The sequence below is a fragment of the Melozone crissalis genome, unplaced genomic scaffold, assembly GCF_028551555.1.
Source record: "Melozone crissalis strain CALT ecotype California unplaced genomic scaffold, PUWL_Pcris_2 ptg000016l_1, whole genome shotgun sequence".
NCBI classification, from domain to species: Eukaryota; Metazoa; Chordata; class Aves; order Passeriformes; family Passerellidae; genus Melozone; species Melozone crissalis.
The window spans coordinates 5,175,610-5,187,959 of NW_026535794.1; the positions used below are offsets into that span (position 1 = coordinate 5,175,610).

At 45.2% G+C, this 12,350-nt stretch overlaps 1 protein-coding gene across 1 annotated transcript in view; it reads left to right on the forward strand.

Annotated features, from left to right (window-relative positions):
* Positions 1-12,350, forward strand: part of OXSR1 (oxidative stress responsive kinase 1) — a 90,784-nt gene that overhangs the window by 15,780 nt on the left and 62,654 nt on the right. The window contains exon 2 of the mRNA XM_054274080.1: positions 4,227-4,339. Within this exon, the coding sequence (XP_054130055.1) occupies positions 4,227-4,339 (113 nt within the window). The remainder of the gene's footprint in view (positions 1-4,226; positions 4,340-12,350) is intronic.

The following is a 12,350-nucleotide window of genomic DNA, read 5'->3' on the forward strand; positions in this document are numbered from 1 at the left end:
ATAAAGCAGCAAGCATTTGGCTGTGCCCGCTTTTCATTGTTTTGCTAAGCTGTTCTGTTGGGAGAGATTAACCAGGGAGCAAATTTTCTCCGAAAGAGGCAGAGCCTCAGCCCTGACCTTGATCAGAGTGTCTGAGCTGGGAGTGAGTGGGAACCCAGCACAGGAACTTTAATTAACCCTGTGCTGCCCACGGCATCGGGACTGCAGCAGGTCTGGGACTGCTGGGAGAGTTGGTTTGTCCAAGTTGTGCTACCCTGGCACAAACTGCCCTTGGGCTTTTTCCTGTCCATAGCAGCCCAGGAAATCTCTTCTCTTCCTGCCATTACCCACATATTTGTTACCTGCTCCTAAACTTTACATAACTTCCTCAACGAGCTTTTTCTTTTTCTCTCTGTTGGTGTCATCTCTCCCTAAGCTTGTTTTCACTTAGCAGTGTGTTCAGCATCCTTGCTGCAGCTTCTCTCCTTTCTTTCTCTTGCCACCCTGGCATTTAACAAACAAACTGTGTGGCTGCAAAGCCTGAAGTGCCCACGTTGCCATGTTTCCTGAACTCTCCAGAGAAGCATGGAAAGCAGGCTTTGTTTGGTCCCAGAAGCTGCTGCTGCCACCAAAGAGCAGCTTGCTTGTGGCACATCGTGCTGCAGCTTGGCTTAATCCTCGCTTGATACGCTTTTGAGATTTCATTGTTTCTCTGTAATTAGTGCTACAGAGGAGCTGAAAGAAATGACGAATTAGCAGCAGAGGGGGGAGTGGGGAGAGCAGGTGGTGATCGAACTAAAGAGAGCTGCCAGAAAAGTAGGAGCAGCAGGGAATTAAATGGGAGGAGTCTCGAGTTCAGATGATTCCCTGCCATGTGCCCAGAAGGATTTAGTTTTGGATTTCATTACTGTTCAAATAATGCCATCGACTCCTAACAGATTGGGTCCCTGTAGGCTGGGGCATTGTCCAGCACTTAGTGAAAAGCAGTTTTTGCCCTCAAGTCCTACTGAGCATTGATCCCCTGGACTCCAGGACTGGAAAGGAGCTTGAGTGGTCCTGCTTTTAATTAGGCTGCATCTATTGTTTCTGGTAGTAACATCCTAAAGGAATAAAACACAAAGCTGTTCTTTGTGTGGTGACTTCTTTAAAGCCCTGCACTTCATCTTGTGAAGGACTTGGTTCACAGTAATGATGTTGCATCTGGATTGCAAGAAGCACCTCTGCCAGTTGTGCTTGCACAAACTGGGTTTGACTGGCACAGAAATCCTGGGATGTCATGCTGTGGGGGGAAGCAGGAGTGTGGTGACACCATTGAGTGTCTGAGATATCCAAAAAGGGTCTTTGAGCACTGTGCTTATGAGGACAGGTAGCTTTAGAGGTGTAAATACACACTGAGAATCCAGCTGGGGAGTGAAAAGGGTTGTGTGACAAGACAGTCTGAGGTGCACAGTCATAGATTCCTCCAGCATCTGGCTTGTGTTTTCAGCCTCTATTACTATGCACTAAGGCATCCAAAGAGAGAAATCATAATACTGGCACTTTGGATGTGTCAGCAGCAACATTTCTTCTGGGATCCAACTCTTTCCAAAGACCTGATACAGTGTTTGGTTTTTGTTCTGACTCCCAAAAGGCCATTGCTGTAGGGAGACCAGCAATGCTAGGAAGTGCAAACTCACTCCTGCCTCGTGTCACCACTTCTGTGTGTGTTGCTCTCTTTGTCTTGAGCCCTTGTGTTTTTACTTTTCCCCCCCCATCAAAGAGGCAGCAGAAACAAACCCAGAGAAGCAGGTACTGAGGGGAGAGGGGTAGGTCAGGGCCACCCAGGATTGCAGTGAGTGGGAATTCATTTGTGCTGGGACTGCTGCTTCCATGCTGGACTCCTGCACCTGCTGGGCACAGTGACTACAGGGAGTGCATATGGAGGTTTGTTTTGGGCTGTTTGTCCTGTGCTTAATGTTGTGTATTTCAGCCCTGCTCCTGGCAGTCTGACCAAATTCTGCTGTCAAAACCTCCCCTCCTTGCTCTTTCTGAGCACTTTCTGTTAAATATCTGCACAGACCTCTCCATCATCTGTTATTTGCTCTAGAACCTGCTTACAGCACTCAAACTTTGTTTTCAAAGCCCTTTGTAAATATTCTTGCTGTTATTGCTGTCCTTTTCCTAATAACTTTGCTTTACCTTGTGCTGTAAATAGTCTCTGAAAAACAATATGTGTGCAAGTAATAAATGGCCTCAGTCTTGAACTTCTTAAAAACCCATTTGCTTTGGGAAATAATAAAGCTTTAGCAACATTAGCATTCTGTGTTCTGCACACTTCTGCCATTAAAATGTAAACTCCTGAGTACAGGGAGTCCTGGCAAGCTGATGCTGATGGCCAGGGTGCACTGGCCATGCCATATAAAGTGAAGTCAAAGTCCTGCAGCTCCCACTGCAGCAGGTGCTGGTTGAAGATTAGAGGAGCAGAGTGCCACAGTTCAGGGCTTTTCCATTTATTGACTCAGAATGGAGCAGTTCTCCTCTGTCTTTCAGGGCTGAGTTTCAAGCTCTTTCCCTCACCTGGAACTTGGTGTGAGAAGACTTTTGATGATGATTGTAGGGATCTTCAGTAGCCTTTGTTTGAAAATGAAAGTTTTTGCTCCCAGTTTATGTGAATGTACTAGAAAAAAATCACAAAGTTGGCAAAAAAGTGCTTTACCTGAATTGCAGAATCTGGAAGTAGTTTTTATAGTGTTAAAAATAGGCAAATCTGCTAAAATAGGTGTATTACACCAAAATGCAGAATAATTGTTTTAATTTCTATTTATTTTTATTAACATTTTTTAGGTATTTGCAATAGGAACATTTGAGCTATATTCCACATTTCTACCCCAATTTTATTGCAGTGGATTTACTCCTTTCCAGTGAAGTGTGTAAATGTGGGGAACCATGAAGAAGGTAGAAAATAAAACAACAAGGTCTCCTATTGATGAGAGGTGAATGTTGCAACAGCTTCTGGAAGCCAACAAAAATGAACTTAACATCAAATAGATTTTAAATCTCACTATTGCAAACTCCCTTGCATGCCAAAGGATATGATGGTGCTGGGTACTTTAAATCCAGAACTCCCTACTTGTAGCAGTTTGAAGGGCTGTATGTTAAAATGTGCTGTTTTTTCCCTATTGGTATTTAAATGTTCTGGGGCTGTGGTTTTCAGCCCAGAAACTGAGGCAGTGTGAGAGCTGGAGCTGAACCTGTTTGAATGAAACCCACCTCGTGTCTTTGCATAAAATGAGGAGAGATGAGAACAGCAGTTAGTGCATAAAAATATTTGAAAAATCTCATTAGTGTTGGTAGCAAAGAGTGGCTTGTTCTGACACTTTGGGTGAACACATCAGGTTAGAAGTCTGTGTGACCTCAGTGACATATCTTTAAAAGTACATGAGTAGAATCACTCTTTTATAAGGAAGCTGGAGTCTGGGGAGGGTTTTTGGGCTGCAGAGCTGTAATGATCCCTGGAAGGGATCACTGGTGAGGCCTCACTTGGAGTATTGCATCCCGTTCTGGGCCCCTCACTTTAGGAGGGACGTTGAGTTGCTTGAGCGTGTCCAGAGGAGGGCAACGAGGCTGGTAAGGGGCTTGGAGCACAAGCCATATGAAGAACGACTGAGGGAGCTGGGGTTGTTTAGCCTGGAGAAAAGGAGACTCAGGGGTGACCTCATCACTCTCTTCAACTTCCTGAAGGGTGGCTGTGGTGAGCTGGGGGTCGGTCTCTTTCTCCGGGCAACAACAGATGGAACAAGAGGACACAGTCTCAAGCTGCGTCAAGGAAGATGCAAGTTAGAATTAAGAAGGAAGTATTTTACAGAAAGAGTGGTCAGATACTGGAATCATCTACCCAGTGAGGTGGTGGAGTCATCATCCCTCGAGGAGTTCAAAAAAAGACTGGATGTGGCACTTGCTGCCATGATCTAGTTGAATAGTTAGAACATGGGTTGGACTTGATGATCTTATAGGTCTCTTCCAGCCTTGAATTTCTGTGATTCTGTGAAGGGACCATAAAGATCCGCTTGTTTGTTTTCCTTCAGTTTGCCCAGCACTTGGACGTGGTGGCTGAGCCAGCCCAGGGAGCTGCACAGTGGGAATGCCTGCAGTGCTCTCACTGGCTTTCACCTGGCTCTGCTGTCTTTGCTGTACTCAGGATTTTGTTTGGCCTCCCTCCCTGGGTGCTGCAGTGTGTGAGGTGTTGGTAACTCTCTGTTTCCCCCCAGGCAGCGGAGCCACTGCCGTGGTCCAGGCCGCTTTCTGCGCTCCCAAGAAGGAGAAGGTGGCGATCAAACGGATCAACCTGGAGAAGTGTCAGACGAGCATGGATGAACTCCTGGTATGCAATCACAATTGTCTGGGGCTTGTGTCCAGTTATTTCTCTTTGCCAAGTGTCTTAAAGAAAGTGTCACTCTCTTGAAGTGGGGTGAAGGTGTATTGGAATAGGAATCCCAATATTACCAGTTATATTGTGCCTGGGCCAGTCTGACCCTCGCTGCTGGGCCAAAGGCGGCAACTGCGGTATATCACCCCAGAGATACCTTGGCTTGCTGGAGGTTGCAGCTGGGCACTGAACAAGTCCAGGCTTGTTAGGAACTCCGTTTGCCTCAGGAGGGAAGCTTCAGGCGATGGTGAGGAGGAAAAGGAGATGGATTCTGCTGGAGGGTTTTATCCAGAGGTTTATTCCATGGTTACAGAGGTCTGAATGTGAGCAACTGCTCCAACAGAATCCCGACCGCATGGCTTGATTCACCTTTTAAGCTCAGGGACAGGGGAAGGGGAGGGACAGGTGAGCCACCAACCAGGTGGAAGGGGCAGGGTCTCAAGGGATGAGGGACACCTAGACAGGCCAATGACCCCCGGGCCTGAGGGGCATCCTTTGAACTTGACCAACCACACGATGCCTTGCTGGAATGTTAAGCCTGATTGACAGAACTCACTCAGCAAGGGGGCAAGGGGGAAGAGGTATAGGCACACCTGGGAGGTGACCTGGAAGTCTAAAATGGGACATTACAGCACACCGCAACAAAGGTGAAGGAACTTGACTGACTTCATAATTGGCAGCTCGGTTGTCCTGGTTGTGGGACACGGTACTCAAAATGTTAAAAAGATCAACTGTTGCAAAACTTCAGACTGTTTGTTTAGAGCTCAGCACTTTGTATAATCCCTTTGTTTTGAACTGAGTTAATGTGCAAGTGTGAAGCTCTGCTGTACCCACAAGAGCCCTGATGTTTGAGGGGAATCCAGAGCTGCATGCTTTCAAAACATTTAAAATTGAAGGAAATGGCTTTGCTTTCTTTTCCTTTCCTGTAGTTCTTTACATTTTTTCCCATTCATCTGTAAAGAGAAAAACTGAATGAATTAGCTGTTGTTCCTAATCTCTTTCTGGTACTGATGCCAGCTAAAGGGATCACTGACATACTGCAAGCTGCCATATGGAAATCCCCATAATTCTGAGTTCAGGAAAGGAGACAGAGTCCTTTGGAGCTGCAGTACTGTAATTTTCTGCTGCTCTCTTTTCTCAAGGTTGTCTCAATGAAAAACTGAATTTTGCAGTAGCTGTGGTAACTGAAATTTCCCTTTTCTCATCTGGCTCCTGTGTTGATGGGTTTGGTTTTCTTCTCTTCGTGTGTGAGCTGGTGCCTCTGTAGTGCAGTGGTTCTCTCATTCACCTCACATCTGGAAGGTCTCTGAATTTAAACAAGGCAGACACAGATTCCTGTGAACACTGAGGTGTCTCCACTAGAATGAGAGAGATCTCTGGGGCAAAATTTTCCACAGTAAATACTGGCATTATGGAGATGAGGCCTGGTACCATCTTTTCTTCTGAAGCACCTCTCTAGGATTTTTATAATCCTGCCTTGTCTTTCTGTTCCCCCTCGGCAGCTGCTGTAGTTTACCTCAGGCACTTGTTTTGGTGCTTGCAATTAGAAGGTAGAACAGAAACAGAATTTGGGAGTCCTGCTACCTCTGCACTTGTACAATCTTCAGCAAATCCCAGTTCCAGTTTCCATCTAGTATCTGATGGTGTTTTTGTTGTTATGGGTATGTGCAAATCTGCCCTGGTTGAGAGGAAGGGCCCCATTCAGGCTGCCAGTGCTCCTGAGCAGGGTTGTGTGTGGGCCTGTGTTCAAATCCTCTTATGGCTCATGCTGGTGTAGGAGTTGAAGATCTCTTCTCACAGTTGGCCTTTTTGTCCTTATACCAACCCTTGGTGTCCTTTTCAAGCCTTTTGTGTGGCTTGCCCATACTGCCCTGCTTCAGTGGTGTTCCTGACTGCATTGTCAGGGTGTAGTAATTGAGACTGGGATTCTTGGAGTAATTGCCAATTCTGACTAAAAACATCAGGTTCAGAAAGAGACACTGCAGAGACTTGATGTGTAATTTTAGATAAGTACTTCTGATTGCACATTTTAAATCTTGGCTGACCCATTCCTCACTATGATTTGTCCTGTTGTGGGTGGGTCTGCAATGTATTGCTGTTGCCAGCTCTCCAGAGCTTCCATTTTTGTGACTGGATCTGGTGTGGGTCCTTCTCTGGGTTAAGTGTGCAGCTGTCAGTGTTCTTGAATCTGAAAGTCATGTTGGGGTGGAGGGGCACGAAGATGGTTCTGAGCTGTAGCAGCTTCCAGGGGCAGGGGTTGCTGAGGTGGTTGTGTTGTGTGAAAAAGTGTTTTTCCTGGGTTTGTTCTGAATTTGTCAGTCTATTGATCACCAGTGTTTCTCAGTGCAAGAGCCAAAAGAATGGAAGTTCCTGATTTCCCAGCTCTGTGTGCTTCACTTCTTTTTATCTTGTTTCCATATCTGCTTCTACCCTAAAATAAATATTCTCAAGTTTTGCAACTGCCTTCATGGCAGTTTTCCCAATTAGTTTAATTAACTTTTCTGAGCAACTACTTTGTATTGCAGCATTGTGCCTTCCCCACAAAAGAACCCCAAAGTTAACTGCAGGTGCTTGCAGGTTACAGTTGTTTAAAGAAGCAAATACAAAGACAAATATGATGAGTTCACACTGGGGTATGTTGTGTCCCTGCCTTGCTTCCTCCTCTCCCCCAGTGCAGTTAAAATCACAGACTGGGGCTTTCATGGGGCTTCTGTTGCTGGGAAGGTATTTGGGCACAGCAGTCAGATTATGGTGAACTCTGCTTTCCTGCCTGGGGTCAGGTGAGGGCTCTCACTGCTCCCACTCATTGGGCAGTGTGGTAGTAAAGGGAAAATTGAGCTTAAATTATTTTATAATTATTTTTCTGCAGTGCCTCACATTTCTCTGTTGAAGCAAGCTTCCTTATTCCCAGAAGCTGCATAGCCAAGAGGGTAGAACAGTCTCACTTTGCTTGGGAGAGGATAGGGAGACCAGCAAACCATACTGCCATCCTTAAAAAGGTGATTTGGTTCTTGTACACCTCTTTTAGTGTCTGTGCTGCTTAGGGGTTTGCACTTGTAGTTCTTGGGATGGAGGAGAAGAGAAAGGTTAGTTTGGAGTGGGAAATGCAGAGTAAGTGGCTCTATCATCAGCTGGATGGATGAGTGGCCTTGAGCTTCCTCTAAGCCTAGCAGGTGTCCCAAGGCCAGGAAATCTGGGATCACATCCTTGCTTTGGAGATGCTGTGCTTAGACCAAGTGCTGTGACTTGGCTCATTAAAAGTATTGATCTTGATCCTTTTATCTCAATGTACATTTGAGCTGTGTGGGTGGTCAGGAATAAACTGCACACTTTCCATATACTGTATGACATTCCAGGTTAATGCACTAAATTTATTTCTTGCTCTGGGGTATGGAAAATGCAGGAAGGGCCAGCTTTGTTGAATCATGAGCAGGCCAAGTGAAGGGCAAATTGCTGTAAAGAATGTAGACAGCAGGAGTAATGCTGTGCAGAGTTGTGCCTCCTTCTAACCCAGCTACTGAATTAGGTGGTGTTTGTCAGGAATTTATTTCCATGCCTCATTTTCATCTTTTTCCCTGTACATTTTTGAATGCTCACAGATTTTTCCTGGCCTGCCTGTGGGATTCAGCTGACAGAAGTACAATGCAGCTTATGGGGATTCTTGCTCAGGGGTGTGACTGGGTGTGGAGTGCAGGGAGAGGTGGTCAAATACAAATATATGTATTGTTGTCTACAAATGGTCTTGGACTTTTTGATTTATTGCTGAAGTTCCACTTTTTATTTGTCTTGCAACCCACAGTAGTTAACAACCACACTGGTGTGGGTTTGCAAACAGTCTGCTTGCTCATGTGTTGCATTTCACAGCTGCACACCATTCAGAGCTGTGTTTTGCTCTCTTTTCCATTGTGGGATGCTGGTTGCCAATCCTTGAAACAGTGGTGTAACATCTGCCTCAAAATAACCATGCTTCCAACCTTTTTCTTGTATAAATGTTTTCTTGTTTTAAAGAATTACTGGTCTAAAAGGACTTAAATCCCCCCTCTGTCCTACAAACTCTACTTCATTTTCATGTAATTAAAGCTGAGTTTTCTTTCATCCAGATGGAGACTTTTCTCTCCATGAGTAGCAGATGACGTGGCTTGTCAGCTTAGCAGTTCCCAGCAATGTTGAACAGCAGAGAGGGAAACAGAAGCTATGGGATATTTCACATTGGGCTTTCCCAGCTAGGGGGAAATGCTGCCTGTTTATTCCCTAGGATGATTCAACAGGAGACAGGCTCAGGAAAGAGCATGGCAGATGTGGTGTTGCTGTTCCTAGAAAGATTGCAAATTCTCCCTGCTCCACAGACTGACTGCCCTGGGCCTGGCAGGCTGCACACGAGAGGTGAAGGTGCTGCTCTTTCAGTGCTGTGGCCAGAGGGCAGCTGAGGAGGCTGAGGGAACAAACTGAGCTGCAGCTAAACAGAAATGTCCTTTAGAATTTCATGGGAATAACCCAGGGACCTTTGCTGCCAATTGCATGGAGATCAAACGTTGCATGAGATTAAATAAATCAACCTATAGTTGAGAAGGTTAAATTAGATAGGATTTAAAAAAGGGATTATGAACTCCCCTGGTTTAAATCATAAGCCAACTGTTAACTGCCCAGGCTTAGTCAGAAGTCTGCCCTCAGGGCAGATAATTGTGTAACTGCTTTTTATAGGGTTTTTACACCTTCTTTTGAAGGCTTGGACAGGATATTGAGCTGCCTTTGATCTGATGGAGCACTTCCTACAAGTGGTTTAAGCAGACTATAAGGTTGTTGGGGACAAAGCAGCAGATTGCTGTGGAAGTAGTACAGATGTTTCATCCATGCCTGTCATCTGAAGGGAATTGCCATTATAATTCCATTTCCAGGCCTGAGACCTTCATGCTTGCTCCAGGGAAAAGAAGTGCCCAAGTGTCAGTGCCAGGGAATCTGATAAATGACATGTGGTTTCTGCATGGTTATTTGATCTGCTGACTTACACGTTCCTTGCATGTTGGGATTGCAGCTTAAGGCTTAAACCTGTGCTGGGTGCAGCTTGGTTGTATTGTTTATCAAAGCAGCAACAACAGAAGTCTTAATTACTGGACTGGTTTAGGTTTTGTTTTGGTTTTTTGTGTGTAAAGTTCACTATGAACGTCAGAATTGATGGTGGGTGAAATCCTGACCATCCAATATCTTCCTTCTCTTGGAGTGGATGAGCATGAGATCCTACAGGTGCATGTAAAGAATTTCAGAGAGTTTGCAGCTGTCTGTGGGCACTAATCCCACTGAAAGCATGGCTGAGCTGTAAGCTCTGGTATTGATCTGAGCAGCTGGAAGGATCAGTGATGGGTTAGCTGGGATGTGGGTGAAGCTGGCTTGTGTCTGTGAGAGGAGGCAGCCACTCACACATCTGCTTTTGGGCTGAAACCAATTAAAAATGGCCATGTAGGAATTGCTGCACCACAGCAGTTCAGGGACACCTGCTTCCTTCAGTGCATTGTCACTAATGCTGAAGACTTTGAAAGAAGGAATTACTGAATGAGGCTGAAGAGCAGCCATTAAAATGGACAACTGCTGAATGAATTGCCATGGCACTATTTGGTTCCCATCACTGAAGGATGGGAACTTAATGGATGAACTGGGTTTATCCCTTTCAGAATTGTTTCTTTTCCATTGTTGTTCTAGGGCTAATCCAACCCCTCTCCACTCATGCCAGTTTAGCTCCTGTAGCACTTAAGGCAAGGGGTTGAACTGGATAATCCAAGGAGTGGGAGCTGAATCAGAATCTCTGATTTTGTGCTTTTCCCCACCTTCTTAAAAAATATCTATTGAGTTAATTTTGATAGAAGAACTTGTTTGGGTTTGGTTTTTATTTTAGTTATGTTGCTACCTCAAAAGGCAAATGAATTATTATTGTCAATTTTACAATGTTTTAGCTAAACTGTTAAAATTTCTCTTGGAGCAGAATGTGAATGGTTGTGGCTGCCTATAGGACTGCAGCTCTAAATCCTGCTTTAAAAGGATGAAGAGCAGCTTTAATGCCTTATCTCCCAGCTGAAATCTCATGGTATAAGATCTTTGCCAGCCATAGTTGGAGCATTGGTGCTTTCAAGGGGTGATCACATCTGACCTGCTTTGATTTCTGCTCCAGCCATGCTTTCTCTCCCCACTTCTCCTATGGTTGTGATTCCCCTCAAACAGGGTAACCATGCTGGCAGCCCTCTGGACTCCTCTGAAGCTGCAGGTAGCCACATGAAAGCACTCTGCTGCTCTGCTATCTCTGGAGTTCATGTCAACATGTAGGAAGTAAAACTAAATAAAGCATCATTTTAATCCTGGTAGTTGAGAGCAAGTGCCTCTGAAGCAAGCCTCAGGGGCAGAAAAGCACAGAGTAAAAGGTGGTGATGTGAAAAGAAAATACCATTAGGAAACTTGAGCTGGTAGCTAAAACACAGCCTTACCTGCTCCTATTAATTCCAACTTCAATTGTGTGTCACTGGGCAAATAAACCCTCATCCAAAATAGCTGATCTCCAGAAGTATGTCTGACTTTACAGGAGACTAATAGGTTGCCTATGATTCTAGATTATACTTCAGTGCACTTTTATGACTGTTTTGCAAGCCTTGAAATGTTTCTTTTATTGCCTGTAGAAGTACTGAAAACATTTGTCAGAACCCTTAATGGAAGCCATGGAGGCATTTAGAGCTAATCCCAGTCTATTTGCTTTTGGTATTTGACAATACAGATATTAAAAATATCTCACCCAGGCTGAGCATGTAACCATTTCCAAACCATTGCCTGTGTCTAGACTTGTTTTTGTGGGGAATTCATTCTCCATAGCTGAGCAGAAAGCAGAGGAATTTCTGGGAATTGGCAGCAGGGCTGTCTCTCATCACTGAGGCCATGGAGGGTGAGGGTGTTGGGTGCAAGAGCTGCTGATCACCCCCTGCATCTGTGGATGGCTTGGGGTCTGTACCAAGTGACCCAAGGCTGCTGGCAGAGAGGGAATAGAGCAGCCCAGATAAATTATTACAGAGGTGTGCCAATCACTGAGATTTTTATTTGCAGTCTCCCAATGTAGTTTTGATGCTGGGGAAAATATGGGGAGCACAGTTGTAACTCTGTTATCTGGGGCTAGCAATCTTATTAGGGAGGTGGGAAGAGGAAACCTTTACCTGCTGTGACTTTGTTGTGTTTGAAGAGCTGCAAACTCTCCCAAAAGCTTTGGGAATGGTATTAAAACTGAACTTACTGTACAAAATTGCTGTTTTGCTGCATTTTATCCCTTCCTACTGTTTTAGAGCAGAGCTGCCCAGTGATCCCTGAGTGGGATCCCTGCTTTAGCTCCAGCCTTCAGCCCCTGCATTGGTTCTGCTGCAGCAGGCTGTGGCTGTGTGATAGAATTGGCTTGGGTTCAGTTATGGCAGGTTTGGGAATAGTATTAAAGCTGAGCTTACCACACAAAAATGGCTGTTCTGCTGCATTTTATCCCTTCCTACTCTGCTTTAGAGCAGAGCTGCCCAGTGATCCCTGAGTGGGATCCCTGCTTTAGCTGCAGCCTTCAGCCCCTGCACTGGCACTGCTGCAGCAGGCTGTGGATGGATGATAGGATTGGCTTGGGTTCAGTTATGCAGGAAACATTTTAACCACAAACCCCTGTGATTTGCCACTATCATTTCAAACTATTGTATGGGCTGAGCTTTCAGGATGTTGGTGCCTTCTTTGGGGGAGAGCAGGAACAAGCTTTGATGTAGCCAGTGTGAGATGAGCCTGGAAAATGCTGAAAATGAAATGGGGGTTTGGGGGTGGGAGGGAAACTCTGCCTGGCTGCTGCTCCCTCTGATTGGTAATAATGTAAAAACACTGAAAATCGTGGGCTGTGATGCAATTAATTATTCAGAGCTGTGCTACTCTGTGAGAGAAATGGATTAATCTGCCTGTATTATACATCCACTGG